Source organism: Amphiprion ocellaris, chromosome 2 (assembly GCF_022539595.1).
Source record: "Amphiprion ocellaris isolate individual 3 ecotype Okinawa chromosome 2, ASM2253959v1, whole genome shotgun sequence".
NCBI lineage: Eukaryota > Metazoa > Chordata > Actinopteri > Pomacentridae > Amphiprion > Amphiprion ocellaris.
This window is the reverse complement of record NC_072767.1, coordinates 11665063-11688601: the sequence shown is the minus strand read 5'-3', so window position 1 is coordinate 11688601 and position 23539 is coordinate 11665063. Positions and strand designations below refer to the sequence as shown.

At 38.5% G+C, this 23539-nt stretch overlaps 1 protein-coding gene across 1 annotated transcript in view; it reads left to right on the top strand.

Moving 5' to 3' along the window:
- The first annotated feature begins 10060 nt into the window (after nt 1-10060).
- st3gal3a (ST3 beta-galactoside alpha-2,3-sialyltransferase 3a) overlaps nt 10061-23539 on the top strand; it is a 45436-nt gene continuing 31957 nt past the window's right edge. The window contains exons 1-4 of the mRNA XM_055018229.1: nt 10061-10265; nt 12199-12350; nt 21600-21642; nt 21878-21970. Of these exons, the coding sequence (XP_054874204.1) occupies nt 12236-12350; nt 21600-21642; nt 21878-21970 (251 nt within the window). The 5' untranslated portion in view covers nt 10061-10265; nt 12199-12235. The remainder of the gene's footprint in view (nt 10266-12198; nt 12351-21599; nt 21643-21877; nt 21971-23539) is intronic.

Sequence of the window (23539 nt, the reverse complement as noted above, 5' to 3'; positions counted from 1 at the left end):
TTGCTGAATGAGTGTCAAGATATAATTTTTCATTAAACGTCTGATATATATGGTGACACAACCATAGGACGTAGACTGAGCAGCTCTTGGACATTTTTGAGTACTTGGCCAGAATCTGTAATGTCCCCCGATGATTTCATATTGTCACTGACAGAGTGCATTATCATTTTTATTTTTCAGGACACAGTATTTAAACAGACAAGGGGATGTGCAATAGGGGCTTCCTACAGTCCCTCTAATGCAGGTCTTTACCTGGGTATAGGCAAAACGTGTACTATCATGCTTTTTTTTTATCATCGCAGAATTTTTGAAAATATTTTTAGATTTCATGAATACAATCCGTCTTAACTTTTATAGACACAGAGACCAGTGGGATTCATGTCATCTTATCTTGTCTATATTATTACACCAGCCTTTTACCTGCCTGAACCAAAAATGTACTGATCAACTCCAGACTGTACAGAACTCAGCTGCCATGCTTTTAATGAGGACCAAGAGCAGAGATCACATTGTTCCTGTTTAAGCCTCATATCACAGCTCCCAGTTTGTTTTAGCTGGTATGCAATCTGAGATCCTCAAGCAGAGGTCTATTGACTGTTCCAGGGGCCCGGCTGGAAACTTCAGGGGACAGAGGGCTTGCAGTCAGGTTGGCTGAGTCAGTGACCTCTTTTAAGTCTCTTCTTGAAACATACTTTAATTGGAGAACCTTTCCTGATTATACGTGACTTTTGAATTTCTTTGAAGTGTGTTTATTATATTGAGAAATGTCCTTACCTTTTCTAACACTGTTTTGATTTTTCCACACAAAAATGTGCCTTTGTACGTCTTTTACGCCTTGGTAGTTTTATGACTGTCAGTTTTGCTGCTATCTGAACAACTTTGTAACTTAGATTCTGAAAAGTGAATTCCCCAGCAGACCACACCTCAAAAACTACTCCGTATTTGCTTGAGGAACACAACCAAGAGTCCAAGGCATCCATCCACCTGATGGTATGTGTCCGGGTGCTGCACCTTACAACCAACACGGACCAAAGAAACTCTTGTTCCAATTCCAAGTCCCATTTCCTGATGAGGTTAGGGCTGTTTTGGTGGCATGCGGGTGACTCACTAGGCATCTGGTTTTAATGTTGTTGCTGATTGTTGTGTGTTGTGTGTAAACTCCTGTCTCCAGGAGATTACACAACCCAAGTGGGTTGTGCCTTATAATCAGTTCCAATAAATGCAGTTAATTTGTGACCAGTTGTCACAGCCACAGTTTAGGCTGTGGGCAGTGGCAGTGCTCTCTCCTCCTCCGGCCCTGCTCTCTCTCTCTCCCCTACAGGTGTGTGCCGTTTCGAGGACGGCTCCAGGTGTGTTACATCTGTAATCAGTAGATCGAGTGCAGGTGGAGGCCAGCTAATCATCCTCTCCGGCGTCCTATAAAGACGGAGACCAGTCGTCGTCTGATGCCAGACCGTCTTTGTCCCTCCGGTTAGTTCTGCGAGCCGAAATAGTCTGTGCCATTTTTCCTAGTTCTGCCAGTAACTCTGTTTCTCCGTGTTAAGTGCTGACTTCCGCCTGTTTTTGGTTACCTGCTTCTTCCGGTTCCCTCGTCGGCTGCCTGCTCCTCCGTTCCTCCGTGGATTCTGCCTGTGGAAATTCCTTCCGTCATCAGCCACCAAAGAAGGACACCTGCAATACCACTTGGAAAGTGCCAAAATCATCTGGGGCTCCAAACCACCAGCCTTACCTCCAGACGCCATACTTACCACCTCCGCGTCTGTGAATCAAGAATGAGAAGTTTTTCCTGAAGGACTAAAAGGAACCTACCCCCACAGAGGACATTTCCCCCTCATTAAAGTCAGTAAGGTTTTCCAGACCAAGCAGTACCAGACTTAGTTTTTGCTTTCGATCGCTAACGCAACTTTCTATCTGTTTGCTTAATATCTGGGTTCAATAGGTTGGCGTTCTAGGTTTCTGTGCAGTTTACTGGTAGAGCTAGGACTCAGTAGTTTTGTATTTATCTCCATTTTTTTGTTTTCCTGCCTTGGTGTTACCAGTAGTGGGTTAACCGTAGTTTTTGTAATTTGTCCTCCTAGCCACTGGAGGTTCTACGTTCAGTCCGCCTTACGCGGTTCAGTTATTCTTCCTATTTCCGGTACTTAGTTTCTGGTTCCGTTTGTAGTTCTTTGTCTCCCTGAGTGTAAAATGAAAGTTTCTTAAACTGAAGATCCTCTTGTTCTCATTTCCTGCTCTTGAACCTCATGCACCTGCCATAACACCAGTAAATGCAGGTTGATGTCAAATTGATAGAAACTGTCATGTTGCATTTATCTTTCATAAATGTAACAGGTACTTTCATACAGTAATACTAATTGGGATTAATTTAGGTAAATTTGAGTGGACATGTCAAGGCCTTTGTACTGTTCAGGCATTCTTGCACATTTTTCTCTCTCAAACACTGACCCTTGCTACATTAGTTTGCTCTGCGAGCAGCTGTCTGACCAACCTCCTGCTACACCTGAGAAACATCTGCCTGGCCTCAGCCCATTCCCCTTTTGGATCAAGCCAGACCTCAGATCTCTCTGCCTGTCCCCATCACCTCCAGCTTCTTGTTCCAACCTCTGTTCTGTAAGCCTGCTTCAGTCATGGTTAACTTGCTGCTCAACAATGTTCCTGATTCCAGCCCCGCTCTCACAGACTGCACGGATCAGCCTGTCCATTAGGTGTACAAGCCTTGCCTGGTCAGTTCTACTAATGTTACTTGTGCAATCCCTATGCCTCAACCCTGTAGTCTTGTTTGCATGCTGCTAATGCTAATTTGTGCTCCTTGTTTCTGGCTCTGTGCAGTTCAACAACTGCACTCTTGTGAACTTCTAATTCATCTAAGGTTATGTCTTGTTGGCAGCCTAGCTAGCCCTGACCTTGTTCTGTTAGTCTGGGCTTCGACCTTGTAGCTTCTTTCTAACTCTAGTTCTCCTGCCATTTTTGTCAAAAGTTCTGGAGAAAATTGTTTATGCTCAGTTGCAAGCTTTCCTGGACGAGCATGATATTCTGGAAGTTCTTCAGTCTGGATTCAAAACCCTTCACAGCACAGAGTTGGCATTAAGGATTTTTAATGACATCCTCCTAGCATTTGGTTCTGGTGATTATGTGATTCTTGCCCTGCTTGATCTTACCGCTGCCTTCGACACAGTGGACCACCACATTTTAATATCTCGATTGCAGCACCAGGTGAGCATTTGTGGCACTGCTCTGGACTGATTTAGATCCTAGCTGGCAGATAGATGTTTTAGTGTAAGCCTTGAGGGTTTTGAATCCTCCCCTGCTTCCTTGTTATGTGGGGTCCCACAGGGCTCAATTTTAGGACCCTTGTTTTTCTCATTATACTTCCTCTGGGATCCATTCTTAGAAAGCATGGTATCTCCTTCCACTGTTACGCTGATGAAGGTCAGCTATATGTTCCTTTAAAGTGGAGGGATGCCTTTTCTATTAAACCACTCCTGGTGTGTCTTGATGACATCACAGCTTGGATGGCTTTGAATTTCTTGCATTTTAATGAAAAGGAAACAGAAGTGATGGTGTTTGGTCCCAGTGGGTCTCGTGAGCCCTTCTGTGGTGACTTGGGCCCTTTGGCAATGTATGTGAAGCCCACAGTTACAACTCTTGGCTTTATGTTGGACAGGGATTTTAAACTGGACAGTCAAATTCGGTCAGTCGTGAAGTCTATTTTTTTTCATTTAAAGCGGTTGGCAAAGGTCAAATCTATCCTCTCTAGGCAGCACCTTGAGACAGTAGTCCATGCTTTTATTTTGTCTCGGCTGAACTATTGTAATGCTCTTTATGTTGGAGTCAGCCAGTCATCTCTCTCACGTCTCCAGCTGGTTCAAAATGCAGCTGCATGCCTTCTAACTGGAGCACGGAGAAGAGAAAATGTCACCTCTTCTGGCCTCTCTTCACTGGCTGCCTGTAAATTTTAGAGTCCATTTTAAAATTCTTTTATTTGTTAATCTTTAAATGGTCTTGCCCCAACGGTCCTCTCTGAGCTGCTTCACAGTTATACTCCTGCCTGGTCGCTTAGGTCAGCTGATCAGCTACTATGCACACCAAACTCTAAGCGGAAGCTCAGAGGGGACAGAGCCTTCTCTGTGGAGCCTTCTCTCCAATTTTATGGAATAAATTGCCGTTGCACCTAGACAGGCCCCTTCACTGTCCATCTTTAAAACTCATCTTAAAACACACTTTTATTCCCTGGCTTTCCATCCGACATGAGACACTGATTTTATTTGTTTTTAGTGCCCTTATTGTGTATTTCTTGATTGTATTTGTTCTTAGTGCTTTTATTGTCTGATTTTTGTGTTTTAGTGCTTTTATTGTGTATTTCTGTTTTTTTTTATTTTTGTTAGTTTTTATTTGTTCTTAGTGTTCTATTGTGTATTTCTGATTTTATTTGTCCTGTTCTGGATGTACAGCACTTTGGTTTAATCTGTTGTTGTTTAAAGTGCTATACAAATAAAGTTGGATTGGACTGGCCTCCTTGGTGGTTTTAGCTCTGGGGATTTTTTGTTTCAGTTGGTTATTTCTGAGTAGTTTCATTTTCTCACCCTTTTGTGCAAACTTGATTTAAACTTGGATCTGCCTGCTTAGTAAGTACAGTCTGACTAACTTTATACAGTGACGTTTTTCCACAGTCCTGATGAATTCTTTGTTAAATGTGTTCTTCATGTCATAATGATCTCCACTGGATACAGGGAAAAGACAAAGGATTATTTCTCCCCCTCCTATTTAACTGCAACCCATGTCAAAGTGGAACATTCCTGTTAGTGCAATACCACTAGAAAAGGCCCAATAACTCTATCAGATCTGTTGGACTCTTGAACTTGATGCTAAAACTTCATTCCTTTGAGGTGCAATTTTTCAAATGGTGGCACACTTATGTGGCAGATTTTCACTTGAAAATTGGTGATGACCGGAGTCATTTAAATGGTTTGAAAATAGATTCAATAAAAATTTTTCAATAAAAAAGTGCCAATTCACATCATATGTTACCTCATAGCACTTCACAGAGTAAGGTGAAGACCTTACAAAATTTAAAGAGAGCCTAACAAATCCATAGTTCCCCTTGGACTCCCCTCAGATATGTGCAAACATTATTTATTCAGTTAACTACACCACAGGATCTTCCTTCGTTGAAGGTAAGCATTTCTAAGCATAAAAGAGTAAGCAGGGAGCTTCATGTTGGTTTTGCATACTCATTAGTTTTCCAGTTGGAACGTGGCACAATATTCAGAGAATATACCTGGAGTATGTTGTCTCTCACTACTGCTAATAGTTATTTGTTTTTGTTTATCAGTGCATACATGTACATGTTCTGATAGAAATACCAATAGTTGTATTGAGACAATATAAAGTGAAAGTGCTGCATTGTAAATACAGACTGTGATGTGCCATAAAGAGGTTATATTTTATTCTGATTAGATGAGGTAATGGCACATGGAATGTAAAAAATATTTTAAGAGATTTTTCTTTAAGATGGATTGATTTCTTGAAAATGCAGGCCTGCATGTTTTCAGTGTGAGTTCCTGCAGAGAATCTTCATTTGAGCATCCGCCTCATTGACTAGGTGCCAGTCATTTTTAAAAGAGTAGGGATGGTTGAGACCATTGGTCACTCACGCTTATCATTTGCTTATGCTGGCAAGGCTGCCATGTAAAATTATAGTGGTGGACAAAGTTTTCGGACACACCATGCATTTGTGAAATATTGCATTAAGAATCACTCTTAGGTCTTCAAGTGTAATTTCTTTTACTATAGTCACAGCAAAAATACTAAACAAATCCTAAAAAGCCATTGAAAACTTAAAATTGATTGGTTCCATTAAAATACACAAGAAATTTTGAGTACTGGGCCATTTAGGTTCCAGTGATCCACTAATGAAAGTCATGCTTTTTATTAAAAGACAAAATTTTTGTTGCCATGCTTCATGTCTACATAAAGCCAGTATATTTGAAAGTTCTTCAGAGACAGAAATGTCTGAAACAAGGAACCTAATGCAGGAAACATGAAGACCTGAACCTGAACCTGAAGATACAGATTTTCATCCAGGAAGGGTACAGCTGCCGCCAGATAGCCAGGAAATGCAGATGCAGTCCTCCAGCAGTTGGAAACACTCTGCAGAAATACAGAACAACCAACAACTTGGAAGAGAAAAACAAGATCTGTGCGTCCAAGGGTTCTTCAGCAAGAAATTACAATATCCTGATCCACATGTGCAGAGAAAACCACCAAATGACATCACAGGAGTTTCAGCAGCAGTGGTCAAACCAAACTGGTGTCCAGTGTTCCACTTGCACTGTACTTGGCCGACTTTAAGATCATGGCTTAAGGTCCTATAAGGCTGTCAAGAAGCCCATCGAAGTCAAACTGGATGTTTCAACAAGATAATGCCCCTCGAACACATCCAAGACCAGTAGAACTTGGCTGCAGGAGCACAGTATCCAGGTCTTAGTGGCCAGCTCAATCCCTGGACATGAAGCCCATTGAAAATCTGTGGTGGATTATCAAAAGGCCTGTCTCAAAATGTAAACTGAAGAATTCAGAAGAATTAAAAGCAGTAATGTCAAGAAGAATGGGACCAGATTACCCCTCAACAGTGTGAAAGGCTTGTAGGGAACATGCTCTATGAGCTCTACTGCTGCTGATGGCAGGACTACTAAATATATTTGATGATGGCTTATTTATTTTTTGTTCAGTTTTGAACACATTCTCTGTTATTTGTTGATTTTGAAACCAACAATGTTGAGAACTGACATTGAAACTGTCAAGAATTTAGCTTAGTTTTTTCCTGTAAACAATAAACAAAATAAATATCATTTGTATTTGTTTGTGTCTATCTAATGCAGCCACACATTTTGAAACACACAAAACAGATTTTTCACGAATATTTCATGATAATATTTGCGACTGTGTAAAAAAGGGCGTCCAAAAACCTTTTTCCCCCCACCACTGTAAATGAGGACAGTTAGGTAAAGTTGGCAAGATATTCACAGATTCGGACTTCCGCCATCAATAACTCATGAGATATACGTTGTAAAAACATAAACAATGCCTCTTTCCCATCGTTGTAAGCTGGACGATGTACTACAAGGTCAGTTTTATCAAAAGTCGCTGTTTTTCACGATGCAGAAATAACATTGATGTCTATGAGCAGCTGGCTGTGCAGCGAGTGAACAGGGACCGTCTGCAAATAGCAAAACCGCTGCAACAGCGAAGAGAGGCACTACACAAATATTCAATTACTTGACTTTTATACACTGTAGGGTCACCAAATTTACTGCAGCCATCAATTGTCTCCTGCTGGTCATACTACAACTCTTGGTTTGACACTAAATACAAAATCAGAATTTTAAGGAATTTTTATTATTTTATTATTATTTTATTAGTCATAAAATTCAATAACTTCACTCCTATGTACTGTAGTGTCACCAAAATCACTGGAGCCATCAGTTGGCTCCTGATTGTCATACTACTATGCTTGGTTTGATGTTAAATAAAAAATCTGAATTTTAAGGAATTTTTGTAGTAAATAAAATTCAATCACTTTACTCTTAAACACTGCAGAAAAAATAAACTCCATCCAACCATCAAAAGGTCCTACTGATCATACCTTCAGGTTTTTTCTTCCAAGTATTGTCCGTACAGTCCTTAACTTGGAAAATATTATTAGCTGTTTAACGTTATGGTTTAAATGAATCAGTTAACACTGCAGCCTTGTAAGAAGGCATCTTATTGTCTTTGTTCCCAATCGTCAGTACTTGAGGAGACAGTCTAAACAGTTTAGTTTGGCATATTGGTGTTATCTGATCCTGTCTTTGGTGAGGATTCCAAGTTCCATTACTATTCAGTATCATGTATTTGGACAAACAGGTGCACTGTGGATCTAAAAATATAGCACCACATACATCAAGAGAAGAGCCATCAAAGCTAATTTACTCATAATCCTTAAACTTCACACACAAGCATGCACACTAAGTAGTGTGCACAACTTCACATGGCAATAAACAACCCAAATAAAATAAAATTCAATTACTTTTGGTTATTAATGTTCCACAATCTACCAAAAAAATGGATGAGCACTTTTATCTGTTACAACAAAAAATATTTGAGATATATAACAACAATTTCATTACTAATAAAAAAATCCTTAAAATCATGAAAAATAGTTAAATATCAAACCAAGAGTTGCAGTATGACAATCAGGAGCCAACCGATGGCTCCAGTGATTTTGGTGACACTACAGTACATAAGAGTGAAGTTATTGAATTTTATGACTAATAACATAATAATAACATAATGAAAATTCCTTAAAATTCAGATTCTGTATTTAATATCAAACAAGCATTGTAGTATGACAATCAGGAGCCAACTGATGGCTCCAGTGAATTTGGTGACACTACAGTACATAAGAGTGAAGTTATTAAATTGTATTACTAATACAACAATAATAAAATAATAAAATTCATTAAAATTATGAAAAAATGTTTCTATGTCAAACCAAGAGTTGTAGTATGACCAGTAGGAGTCAATTGATGGCTCCAGTTATTTAGGTGACAATACAATGTATAAGATTGAAGTTATTGAATTTTATTACCAGTAAAAATTCCTTAAAATTCAGATTTTGTATTTAATATCAAACCAAGGGTTGTACTATGACAGTCAGGAGACAACTGATGGCATCAGCGAGTTTGGTGACACTACAGTACATAAGAGCGAAGTTAATGAATTTTATTATGAATAAAAATATTTAAAATTCAAATTTTGCACTTAATATCAAACCAAGTGTTGTAGTATGACCAGCAGAAGCCAATTGATGGCTCCAGTGATTTTGGTGACACTACAATGTATAAGAGTGAAGTTATTGAATTTTATGACTAATAAAATAATAAGAAAATTATAAAAATTCCTTAAAATTCAGATTTTTTACTTAATGTCAAACCAACAGTTGTAGTATGACCAGCAGGAGACAATTGAAGGCTCCAGTGATTTTGGTGACACTAAAGTACATAAGAGTGGTTATTGAATTTTATGACTAATAAAATAATAATAAAATAATAAAAATTCCTTAAAATTCAGATTTTGTATTTAGTGTCAAACCAAGAGTTGTAGTATGACCAGCAGGAGACAATTGATGGCTGCAGTAAATTTGGTGACACTACAGTGTATAAAAGTCAAGTAATTGAATATTTGTTTAGTGCCTCTCTTCGCTGTTGCAGCGGTTTTGCTATTTGCAGACGGTCCCTGTTCACTCGCTGCACAGCCAGCTGCTCATAGACATCAATGTTATTTCTGCATCGTGAAAAACAGCGACTTTTGATAAAACTGGCCTTGTAGCACATTGTCTAGCTTACAACGATTTGAAAGAGGCATTGTTTATGTTTTTACAACGTATATCTCATGAGTTATTGATGGCGGAAGTCCGAATCTGTGAATATCTTGCCAACTTTACCTAACTAATGAGGACTCGTAATTTTTTATGTAACAAAGAACTGGTTGAAACCTTGAACGTTTGCGAAAGATATGTTGTTGTTTTTTTTAATTTCTGGTGAATCTCATAATGTAATTACACAAGATAGATGAAGTAACACACGTGTGTCAAAAACATCCTTGTGCTGCTCAGGACACTTTCGTTTTGTCCTCTTTCTCTGGGTGATCTGGTTCTGTCTCGCATTGTTCCGCAGTTTGCTTTCAGAGTTCTAAGTAAGTTTCATCCCTACAGTCTTTAACAGTCTGTAGAAGAGCTTCAACTAAGTCCACAGATACACCAAAATGTAGCTTCAGTTCTTGGAGTCTGTGTGTCTTTCTAACTGGCTTCACTGGGGTCCGCTTAGCACCGTCCCTGGCGCCAGCTGAGTGAAAATAAGGAAAAAAGTTGACATATGATTGAAAAATGTTGGTGCGGTAGTTTGCTGTTGTAATACTAAACAGTTAAAATATCCTGAAACTTTCTCCGAAGTGTGCACGTCTCTAAAGGGCTCTTTAAATGCTCCACGGTAAAAGCAGCTGCTGGTGACGTCTCTCCACACGGAGCTGGACGTAACGGGACCCCGCCGAGCAGCAGGGAGGAGGGGGCTGCCCTCCGCTGGATCCGCTAATCACCGACATTCCTCATTACACGGATGTTCTATTACCGCTAATGCTGACCGATGCATATCAGCAGCCCGGCCGACCCGGCGACACGAACCACCGACGGATTTGAGGTCAACTTGAAAATTAACGCTATCCGTCCAGTAAGTCGGTGAATCTCCTGCTAGCCTAAACAGCTACTCTTGCCCATTAGCTACTGGTAATATGTCTTATTTCCAGCATACTGATATCGCTGTCGTCCTGCTGTTGTGTTGAAGGGCAGCGGCTTGTCCAGCCGTCCTCACCGGTCTGAGGGCTTAATAAGGCGCTAATCAGCTGTCATTAATGCGCGACATGCAAGCATACTTAATGAGCTAACTGGCTGCTAGCTGCCTCATTTCCCTGTCCCCGTGCTTAATTTACACTGTTACGTGTTGTTCTATTTTATTTTTATCTCATATGATAACCCACATATAACATACTGGTTTAAATGTAAAGACAAAACTCTAACATACAAGAATTTAAGTCAACATCAGCCGAGTCACGTGAAGCACAGTATTGGCTGCTCAAAGCTAATCACAGGCAGCATACAAAGCTAATACAGTGTTATGTATGAAGTTGAAGCATAACACGGTATGAACCCCCTGAAAAGTTCAAATGATTTCTTTCCTTAGCAGCTCTGGCCTACCCATACTGATGGTGTGAAGTTTTAACATGGAGATTACAGATATTGTTCCTTCAGACACCACACTACCTGTGTTGACATGGTTCCACTTACAGTTCAGTGTAAATGAAGTTCACTATTAAGAAGAGCAAACATGCATTGGAGGTTATAATTCAGCGCTATTTTTTAAAGTCTCTCGGTGCAATGATATTAGGACAAGATCACAGGCCTTGAATGATCAGTCAGGATGAATGAGAGTGCAAAGAGGTGTGGTGACAATCACGTGCAGAAGTCTAAATTCTGCTTCTTCCTTTCAGGACACATTTAGAACAAACTGACTGCTGCAGAGGCATGTTGCATCTTTTGTCCAGTATTTAAACAAAGTTGCTATTTCACAGATATACAGTGCGTGCCATCATGGCGAGGGCTTCCAAATTCACCTCCCAAGTATTTTTCAGTTATCTTTTGTGTACATGCGAAATAAGCAAATATTTCAACAGACAGAAAAGATAAATCCAAAGAGATATAAAACATGTAGTAAAACTGCACTTCAGTTGCCAATGTAGCACTTTGTGTTGCATATAATATGTACACTAATTTCTTTTATCATTTTAAATTTACACTGTCAGGAAGAATAAACCAAAGAGCTGTTCCAATATCTTTCTGAAGAAGGCTGTACTTGTTCACTGATGTTTGCCTTGTGTTATCTACAAACCCTGTGGAAAAGCTGCCCTGCTTGTGTTTTGTGATATAATACATTCACACAGTTTTATTCAGTGCTAACTGCTACTGGTAGTTCACTGTGTATGAAATGGAAGAAACAAAACAATAAGAACAGCGTGAATAACAAAGGGTTACTGTATCAATATCTGTGCTAATATTGAATTTTTACAGTAGTGCAGCCCTACATTTAACACATAATAGCAGTTTTAGATTTTTTATCCCTTTATTTGCAAATTTCAAAATGACCAATTAAGTGTGAAGTGCAAGTCTATGGAAAAGTGTGCTATTTTTGTGATTATTTATATATTTTTAACTGTAAAGCACTTTGGTCACCTTTGAGTGTTGTAAAGTGCTCTATAAATAAATCTTGATTGATTGATTGATTGATTGAAATCATCTAGACAGTCCCCAGGTGGAAAGATACTGTGACTTGTCAGTGCAAAGCTAATTTGAAGCCAAACCTTGAGTGTCATATGTTAGAACTAGAGGTCTGAAATGACTCCCTGGAAATCCCACCTGAACCTGACATGCAAAACTACATTTCCCCCACAACAGACTCCTGAAATGAAAAGACTACCTAGATCATGCTTCTGAATTTGATACGTTTCGGTGCTGAGTCTGAGGCATTTAGCCCCTGTGGTGGATTGTTATGAGTAATAACATGCTGTCTGTGAGTGCAGGGCTGACCAGTTTATTTCCATTTCAAACAGGCTCCAGAGTGGGATGTGCCATGTCTGCTAGGTGGAGATGAGAATGAAACCCAGTCGCAACCTCCTCCTGGGCATGTGCTCCATGCTGGCCCTAGGATTCCTCTACTACTCATCAGGGAGGATCAGTTTACGAGGTTGGGGCCACAAATCATGTGAGTCTTCCCTTATAAGTGGGTATAATGTAATGTGTGGAATTTATTAGCTAATTTTATTGACCACTGGCAGCTGCACCAACAGTGATCGAACTTAACTCCTCTACTTGCGTCACTAATACAGGTGATTCCCGTGAAAGTTGTCAGTAACTGACACAAACAAAGTCTCACGGTCAGAGAAGAGCCACATATGCTGCCTGTTAATATGTTAGCTAGCATATGCTAAATGTTATTGTGGATTTTAAAAAGATCAGTATCACAATAAATGACCACAGTTACGTTCGTAACAAGTAAGAACAATGTATTGGTTGGGAATAAGGCCATTAAATAGATCAATACACTATTGGAATGCTATATTTTAGTCATCCGATTGACGCCAAGACATTTAGCTAATTGATGTATAAATTCATGGAAAATTTGCAAAAGCAATTTTAATAATCAGTTAGTCTTTTCAATCATTTGGCAAAGATTGTGCCAAACATTTTTGGTTCTTTAATTATAAGGTATTATTATGTATGTCTCTGATTTCATGTAATTCTACTGAATCATCTGAAAAAATTGAACTTTACATTGATGTTCAGGCACAACAGGACTACCGATGTTTAGGGTTGGGTTCCATTTACATTACTAGTACCACTACTTGGAATCCGGTCCCTGTACTTTTTTGGTTTGGGTAACCGCCAGTTTATTTATTTATTTTTTGTATTTTATTTATAACACCAAATATATAATTTCATTTGTACAAAGTGCATAAGCCCAAGCTCGTTAAGTTCAACATTGTTATTTCTTTAGAGCATTTTACACAGAACAGAAAATAAAACCACCCCTTTTGTCCCTGCGGACTGTAAGCCTGTCACCAGAGGAAAACATGGGAATGCTGTTGTGTGTATCATTTTCCACTGGAAGTGCATGTCACACAGAATTTGTTCAAGGACTGTTGAAAAGATGATGAAGAAGATTTTTTTTAGCTGTTTTTACAGTTTGTGGCTTTCAGTGATCTTTAACCCCCCCATCCCTACTCACCCAACCGGTCGAGGCGGATGGCCCTTCCCTGAGCCTGGTTCTGTCAGAGGTCCCCCCCCTCCCTGTTCCAGGGTTTTTTGTGCCTTCTCACTGTTGCTCATAGGGCCTGTACCTTGCTATACTAAGTGCCGTGAGATTACTTATGTTGTGAATCTGCCTTATATAAATAAAACTGAACTGAGTTGAACATAAAATTGAATTGAATTAAACAATCACATGCCTTTCAAGCCCAAGAACCGATCTCTTTCTGACCACAGTGAACAAAAGGAACAGTACATCCTCTGGTTTAATTTAAGAAATATAAATAAAATGCAAACCTAATCTTGAAAATTCAGTGCAAACATTTTTTTTATTATTATTATGCAAGTGTTAATTTGGAACTTTCAGTAATTTGAATCAAAATGACCTCACACAGACTTTTATGCAATTTTTCCAGTCAGGGAAATGAAGCATTCATGTGTTTAGATCCACTTTTGATATTCATCTGTACTTACATAAACAATAACCCATAATAAAGGAAGATTCAATTATTACATTAAAGTATGTCTTGTGGTTTCTCAATTTTAAATGTTCAAAGCAACATATTTGATAAAAATTATGAGCCCAACACAGCTTTGTGTATTAAAATGGCTTTGGTAGTCATTGTACTGTGCATTTTTTTGCAATCTGCCTGTGTAGATATTAACACCTTTAACAAAGGATTGTGGAGAAGAGACGTAGTCATTCCCGTGAGCAGTCACATCACAAGAGACCCTCTGCTAGCTAGCCATGTAAGCTTTTACCAGAGGGGGGAGCCAGTCTATTTAAATACAGGAGGGATGAGTTTTTTAAGTTTACCCATATGTTGCTGTATCCTGCCTGTTGACTGCTTTAAAGTAGAGAAATATTTAACATACATCATCTCCTTGCTGAGCTCAAGTGAAGTGGTGAAATTCCTACATATTGAATATTTCCTAGACTGTCCAGTTCAGAAACATTAAGGCCAATTTGAGGTGCTGATAATTACACAGAGAATTGGCTTGAATCTAAATATTTCCCTGACACCCACGGAAGCTGTGTTCTACACCTTGTTTTATTTCTTGGCAACTTGACACTTTATGATTAAATAGTACTGGTTTTTTTTTGTTTGTTTGTTTTAGATGTTTAATATTCCATTCTGTCATTTATTTTATTGCTGCTTAGAAATAAGCCACTGTTGAAGCCAATGTGGTTTACAATATACAGCCTTAAATCATGTATATGGAAAAGATTATTTGTGATTCCCGAAAAACTCCTGATTTTTATGTCATATTACCATTTTTCACACAAGAGGCAGAGCAGCTTGGATAACTGCAAGGCTGCCACCATTTTTGGAGACAGTAATATTAAACTAGAGCAACTTGTAATATATTCCAAGTGTTATTTTGTGTTTGTTTGTTAGTATGCCATGAAAAACACCAGGAGTGAGTGAGAACTGATGAGTGGAGAGCTAACACAAGGCTCTCATCTTCATAACAACATGGGATGGGGATAAAGCAGAGCAGGATGCCATCTACCTGTGTCTGTTCCACAAGTCTAAGAACTCCTGCTCTTGCTTGGCCCTTTGGTGACAGTGAAACAAACGACAGTCTTAAATTTTTGTGTAATGACATATGATGAATCAGCAGCTGATCTCTTTTTTTAAAAAGCTACTCTTGAAAAGAGGAATGACTCATGTGGTTTGCATGGCTGAGATATTGCAAAGAAAGGAATGCCATGGATTGTTCTTTGTTTCTCTTTGCTATCATTTTCTCTGTCCTTTTATCCTCCCTTCAACTGTTGGAGGCAGATGGCCTGCCTCCCTGGGCCTGATTCTGCTAAAAAATATCTTGATACCTTTGTTGTCAGGCGCTTGTCTTGTCTGTGTGTTAGGGATTGACCGATAACGTTTTTGTCAGGGCTGATACTGATTCTGATTATTGGTTATCAAGAAAGACCAATAACCAATATTTGGAACCCATATACATTACATGTTATCGGCATGTCACAGCAGGAAACCTATCATTCATAACTAGACATCTTCATTAGTAAGAATTGCTATAGCTGCATATCAACGATAGCAATAGAAAGGATGCCGTTAGGATGCTATTACACTCTGCTCTGTGTACTGTTAGATCAACTGATTAAGACTGAAGAGTTTGTGTCCTGCAGTTCCATCTGCTTTTCTTCTCTATTTTGTTAGTCTCTCACTGTTCTATCACTTCTGTTGTCCACTAAGGCCCCTATCTTACAGCATTATTAGTTAATGATTTTCAGACACTACAGTAATGTGTGGATAATCTCCTAACCTCCTAAAATGAGCTGTTAGCGTAACCTCAGCCACCGTGAAATCAATTTATTTCCTAGTTTATGGTGGTTTGTGTTACTTGATCAGTTTTTGCAAGTTGTATCTGTGGTAGAGAGAAATTGGTAAGACCACACAGTGACTACTGACAGAGACACAGCTGCTTCAGACCCAAAGTCGTGGATTTAATAGATTTATAATCAGTTGGTGAAAACAGCGATACTGATTAAAAAAAATAAAAAATTTTAAAATAGCCAAAAATCTGCCCCGATTGGGGGCGTGGCCTGGCTGATTATCTGTAAATGCAGGGTTCTTGTCTGGAGACACCTAGTCTTACCCTCATCTGTCATTAAAAATCAGCGATAATGATATCACAATCATCTATTGTGATACATTTTTCAGTTGCCCAGCCCTGTTTCATAATATTCTGCTGTTTATGGGCCCCAGGATGAATACCTTCAGTGGTATAGCTGATGAGCATTCTAAAAAACTAAAATAAAGAGAGGGAAGTTGATGATATTGTACCACTACGTTTCAATAGTGATGGCAAGAACAGCATCCCTGTTGGTACTGATCTGATGATTCACTAATGCATTAATCATACATCAATAATGGCATCATTTTATGAATGATCTATGAAGATGAAGTAACATAAAATTTAATATGCCTGATGAAAATAGCATCTTGTCAATATCTTAAAGATCTCCTAAAGTTTCATGTATCATATTTTCAGATTGTGTCTTGGTAAGAGGTTCTCACTCCAAACTCATAAGCCAAGGTAAAATAAGGTCAAATGGCCGGTATTTGATTCCTCTTTCATGCTGTAGTCTTTTCAGAGGTTATTGTCAAAATATACTCTCCATAAGTAAACACTGTGCTTGAGCTTTTTTTATTGTAATCCATCATACATACTAAAATCCAGCAAGATTCAGTTTAGACAACTAATTTGACTTCATCTAATGTGCTATTAGTTCTATTGAAGGAAACCTTTGCTTTTCTTTTTGTGCTGTTAGCTGGATGTTCTCTGAAAATACACTTGGAAAATTACTTTTTTACCTGAGGCACATCAGCATTTGATAGCAATTTGCTAGATGGTTGAAGTGGATGTTTGTTCGCAGCTTGTTATGGATGAAGGCTTCACTCAAAGTTCAGAAAGGGGTTGGTGGAGTTGAGGTTGGAGAATAACTGAGCCTCTGCAACCTGTGTCCAGACTTGATTAAAAAATGGTGGGTTAAGGAGGGCCAAGCAAATGCTTGTTATTTAGTGCACTTAAGATTTTCCTGACACTGTAACTGTTTGGCAGCCAGAAAAGAAACTGTGCCAGACAATTCAGCTGTAGAGTAATCCAGTCTTGTACACCAATGCAGCCTTGTAACAGCTTGTACTGTCTGTGTAGATTGTAACAGTAAATTAGTAATAGTATTTTACCCAGATTAACTACACTCTGTGAACAGAAAAATAAAACATCTTGTATAAATAGAGCAATCTCACACAACAGCCTCTAACATGATGTACTTGTGAGCCATATAGATCATTTTTATCAACCTCTACTAATTTTTGAAGGAATGTTTCCACAACTGTCTGAAACTTTAACAGCATTAGTCATTGGTACCTTTTTTTGTAGGCCTGTGGAGGTATGTGCCGGTAAATGGATTTACATTAAAAAAGCAATTAGTGTGAGACATGCAAAGTTTCACATGACTGACACAGAATGAGAGCCAAAGCGTTAAGCTGATGGCGGTAGGTTGGCTCTGCTCAGTTAGATAGTCCACCAGGAAATGTAACCTCCTGCAGCATCCAGAAACAACAAGCATTGCTTATCTTCCCTCCAGCCATGTTGTCTTTGCAGTCAAGTTTTCCGTCAGCCATCCAGAATCTTGCTTCAGCTGCTCACCCAAAAATCACGCACTGTTCTCCCAGAGACAGCATCAGCAAATAAATACAAACACATGCTGTATAATAGCAATAATATTTAACATAAAGTTACAAAATACAAACTAAATTTGATATTGGCCACTTTCCACCTCCACATTCTCACATAGTTGCATTCCCCACAGTTGTCCTTGTAAGAACTTGGAGGTGCTAATATTTTGTGAAATAGAAGTGTTAGTTTGGACTGAGGTAAGCCACATGAGTACACATAGTGTCAGTGAATTTGCTAATGATCTGGGTGTTTAGCAGTGACAATGAAAGACCATATCTTCTCCCAGCTTCACTCTGACTGTGTAAATCAGGAATGTAGCGAACTCATGTTTCCTCACTAACTCAGTCATCTGGAAATATGAGCGGTGGCAGTAATGATGTATTTACTATAGCCAGCTGCAAAGTTGATTGATCTGCTGTTTACCTTGACTTCAGACTGATTCGGTCACGTCTTTTGTATCGTAGCATCTTTCAGATCAATGTATGGGATCCACTGATACTCCGCTCTGGTCCTCATCACCTCCATCGTCTCACTGGCACCCTGTTTGGGAGTGAAAAACAAAACCTTATGCATCATATTCTACACAAAGTCTTCAGACTTTGCAAACTGCAGCTCAGTGTAACATTGCTGTTCCTTCAGTGCAGAAGTTAGCTTCAGCTGCATGGGATTAAAAACAATGACATGATGAAAATTAGTTTTTCTGCATTATATATTGCGCTATCAAAAAATAGCTTAGTAAATATGGCATTTTCTCCTGTTCCTCATTCATTTTGCTATGCAGGTCCTACCTACATGTCAACAAACTCTGTGTCTTGTGAAGAAGATTGAAAAAGGTCACTGTTATCCTTTTTGTAACAGGCTGCGAAAAAACATTAAAAGTTTGAGCTAATTTGCCTTACTTCACATCACACTTCCTGCAATGTAAATTTTGCACATCACGTGCACATGACGTCAATTCTGAGACAATATATAATGCAGGCTGGCCATAAATGTAAAGTAAAAATTGATTAGTTTGTTATGCACATCACTACAAAGGCTGTATGGAAAACAATAGAAATTTTTTAGAAAAAAATTAACTGCATGGTTTTTGAAGGGAGTCTGGATGTTTTCTTGCTGGGATACAAAGACCTGGTTTTTGTAAAATTGGACATGCTAAGTGCTAAAATCTTACAAATGAGAGTATATAGTGTATTTTTTTTACTATAAATCTTAAGTTCAGTTAAAACGGTATCTTCACTAACAATAGTAATATTATAGGTTAATTAATACACTTAAACTCTGCAGCTCTAATCTCTGCATGTCTCTTGATGTCTTTAAAAACAGTAATTGGTACTTACGACTTGTTTATCTGAGGCCTAAACAATCTTTTTATCATTAAACAAATGTAAATGCTGTTTTCAGTTGTCTACAAAAGGGTCAAATTGAGTTATGTAGAGATTCAGAGGTTTCAAATAATAAGTGATGGCGTCACACTATGCTAGCTGTGCAAAAGATGAACAGCTGTGGAGAGGACTGCCCCAGCCAACAAGTTGTCTTATGAAGTTTTATTATGATTCAATAACCCTTTGATTCTCACTGTGGTAATACCACAGTAATCTAGCGGGCTCAGAACGGCTATGAAGCAGCAAAGACAGAAGCTCTGGGCTTTGGATGGAAAATGGCCAGAGCAAATGATTGATAGAACAGGGTGTCAGGTCGTGGGGATGGGGAATGTTTAGAGTTTTGGTTTATCAGTTCTTCTGTGCTGAGATCAGCAATGACCTTGGTCCATGCTGGGTCCCATCAGTTACCATGGTCAAATTACATAGGTAGTCAGCTCAACGGTGTTCATGTGTATCCTCACCTTATTACATATATGGAAATCTGACAACTGACAGTCAAGCCATCTTTCAGGATCCATGGTGAGTAAAGGGTAAGGATTGCTTTGCAAAAGGGCCAGATTGGCAGTCACCACAATTGGCATATATGCCGAAAAAACAACAGCAGAGGGTAATAATGCATGAATGGGTACAGTCTTTTCTTTAAAAAGCGTCATCAGGCTTTTAAGTTGAATTCAAAATGGCAACTTTCTTAACTTTTCAGTGGCAATGTTTTTGAATTAATAGCTCATACTGTTTTTGTCCAAAGCAACTACAGCATGTTTAGTATGGTTGAAGTACCATATTACCAACAGATGGACAAGCCACAAAAACAGTCTGGGATGTTGCTGTCAAGCAGCCCCAATTTGATAACACAGCATGTCTGCCAATCAATGAATCCAGAGTTTAAAAAAAACACTGTGGCCAAATAGCCTGATTTTGCTTTATCTGACCACAGAACGGTTCTCCAGAAAGCCTGTTCTTTGTCCATGTGATCAGCAGCAAACTTAATTTGAGCCATATGGTGCCATTTCCAGAGGAACGTCTTCCTCTAGGTCAAGTAAAACACACTTGACTATGGACACTGACTCCTGTGTTCCAGCAGCTTCTAATTTATTGTAGGCCTGTTTTTTGGTGATTCTTGGTAGACTCTTTACCATCCTGACCAATTGTTGTTCACGGTCAGCAGCAGGTGATAGTTTGTTTACTTCCTCATTGTTGCATGACACAACTGTGCCATGCACTTGACATTTCCAAACAAAAGTGTGCACAGATGATTTTGGTATCTGCTGCTGCTTTGAATTGGCATCAAATGACTGAACAAGTCGTTCAAGTCAATGATTTGCTTTTTCAGATCTTTGCTGAGCACCTTAGATGTTCCCACTGTAGTGTTTGTGACTGAGTCTGATGAGTATAAGATCAGACTCAGCTCTCATTCATCTCATGAGAAGTTAAGATCCATGTCACTAAGAAAATAATGACCAGCACAGCTTTCTACATCACCAGAACTGATCATTTGAAGTTGTAAAAAAAACATGAATGGGTTTCAATGATTCCAGCACAGAATAATCAAAGTTATAGGAGTCATTGGAAACTCAGTGATGTCATGTACATGATCTTTACAAGTGTATGCAAATTTTTGTTTACAACTGTTCATGATATAAATGATGTTTTGTGCTCTAATTCACAGCTGTACAGTTACATTCAGCAACTCTTACTTCTCTAATTGTGTCTGTGCTGGTTCCTGCTTCCTCCTCCATCCTTTCCCTTTGTCTTTCAGAACCACGTTCATCTGTCGGTTTAGAATGTAGAGAGTTTATTAAGTCATTTTTTAAATAAGGCTGGCTCTTAAATATTATATCTTATGGACTATAATGGAAAAAAATTATTAATTAATTGTCCAGAGGAAAATGGTCAGATTTAGATGTTTAGTTAACCCATGTACAGTCGAATTTGACAACCATTTAAAAAAAAAACTACTTAGAGAAATGCAGCAAACAACTTTTTTTAATTGTTTGTGTACCGAGTCTGACATGTAAATCATGGGAATATCAAACCTGCAGCAGGACTCCACCATTAACACTTAAAGGTTAACAAAAGCATTTAGTTAGTTCATTAGCTGGACGGTGCATGTAAGAATGTTAAAGTTGTTGCTCCCTGCTCACTCCTCTGATGTTTCTGTTGCTTCATCACCAACCTCATCACCACCTGCAGACTGCCTATATACATCTGTTATAATTTACCACAGTTTGCAGCAAGCAAAGCTTTTTTGTTGTTTGTTTGGTACCTTGCCTCTTGTTTCTTTAAACAGTGCTGGATATATTTAACAGGTGTTCACTGCTTTCACTAGTGATAGCAATTGTGACCTGCTATTACAGATTTCAGCAGATGACCTATTGAATATCTATATATAGGAATGTAGACTAATGATGCTGGGGATTGGAAAAAAATAACCGGGAATATTTGCAAATTTCGAGCTGATCAGTCCACACCTGCACACTGTAGAACATGTAGAATACTTTAATATGAACAAAATTATTTTTGGACATGGTAATGAGTTCACAGATGTGCCAGAGCAGTTTCTACATTTTAATGCGTGCCTTTTATTGTCACCATATTTGCATCCTTTTTCATTTTTCTAGTGTATGACAAGCAAGGATTCCTTTTGAAGCTGGATGCAACTTTGTGAGTATTCAATTGATTATTCCTACAATTTTTGCTTCCCACTCTGAGTGGAGGCACTAATGGGCTCTACACTAGGAGCTTGTTTTCAGTCATAGTGCCAGTAATGGCATTAGGTTCATGGGTTAATACACGTTGAATTGTCCCTATTATTAATTTTTGTGTACTGTAAACTGTATATGTAATATGTGGGTGAATTTTTAATCATGGTTTGATTTCTTTTTTTCCATGTCTACAGGCCTTTGGAACTGATGTACAAGTATGGCAATATCAGTGAGGGTGTCTGTAAGCCAGGTTTTACAGCTGCCAAGATGACTGCCATTTATCCAAAGTAAGTAGACATGTACCATATTTTTCTGCCCATTTGAAATGAGCTTTTATTTTCGACATGAACCATGATTGTCAGATGCTCTGTTGTCGGTAGGACCTTATTTTACTGTTTTAAACTCATGCAGTCAATGGTCCATCTATTACCAGTACTATTGTTAATGATTTTGTTCTTTTAGAGCATGATTGTGTTTCACTTTGGTAACTTGATTAGGTCATACAAATCTCTCAGAAAGTCTCTGCATGCACATGATATCGCCAGTGTAAGGTTTCATAGTGAGACTGTAAGCTAGCGTTATTATTGCTGTGCTACCTTTGTTGCTTTCTTCAGTCGGTTCTTAGTTACATTAATGAGTGATACATATTATGAGGTTTACGTTTGGCTCTGTGGGTTGACTGGAGAATTCCTTGTTGCAGTTTGCTGGTTGGAACTCAAATTAGACAAAATGCTTTAGGACAAAAATAAATGCTGTAGTAGCTATTACAAATAGTTTAACAGTAACCATTTAGAAGTGCAAAATGTACATAGAGGTGATGGACTGGCATGGACAGGTGTTTGTATTATTTGGTCTTCTGCTTTTTTATCAGAGTGAGTGAGCTAAATAACAGAAACACCTCTCTGTATAATGCAGTTCAACAGACCAACTCCATCTTCCAAAATGATCATATGAGCTGACTTGACATCTCTCTAGAAGAGAAGAGAAAATTGTAATTTTCATCAGGAGGGGATTTGTTGCAGTACTGGTACATTAGATGAACTTGTTCTGATAAGGTGAAACTTACAAACCTGACAAGCAAGTCTATGTGCATTCAAATCCCAGCTGACTTGGCATCACATTTGTATTTAAAGTTGTTTTTTCAGCTTTTGCTGTTTTAACACTGTTGGGGCAGTGGTGCTGCTAAAACCGGCTTCATAGTATCAATAACGATATTACTCAGTAATGCATTAAGACAAACATGAAGAGCACAGGCATCAAGTTTGTTTAGACTCGGTACATTACAGATGTTACTGACAGTTTAGTCACATGTATCCAGATTATGACCTGGGAAGGACATATTGAAGCAAAGATATAGAATAGAATTCCTAGAATAGAATAGATCCACTTTTTTATTTCTTTTTTCCACAACATTGCAATGTGATGCACTTATTTATAAATGTGAAGCAAACAAAGCATCTGTCAGTTAATCACCGACTGAGTTAAATCAGACAGATAGTGGTGCATCTCATCTCACTGTCGGTGGAATTACTTAATTGCAATTCAAACAATCAGCAGATGTGGCCTTTTCTGTATGATGTAGCTCGACTGCTCTTTTTTTCATTCCGAATTTAATAAAAAGATTTGCTAAAAAATTGCCAATTTTATCTGACATTGGTAATAATACTCAGGTAAAATGTAGCCCTTTCTTTCACAGCACTTTAGCAGTTGAATAAAGCACCATTTATGCTGTTGGTGCAGACAAAAAATATTCATGCAGGCAGTGGCATTAATAAAGCACGGCAAATCATTTTATTTGGATTCTGTGTGAACACACATTGAGTTTTAATTACCGTATGTTTTTATGGACAGTCCCA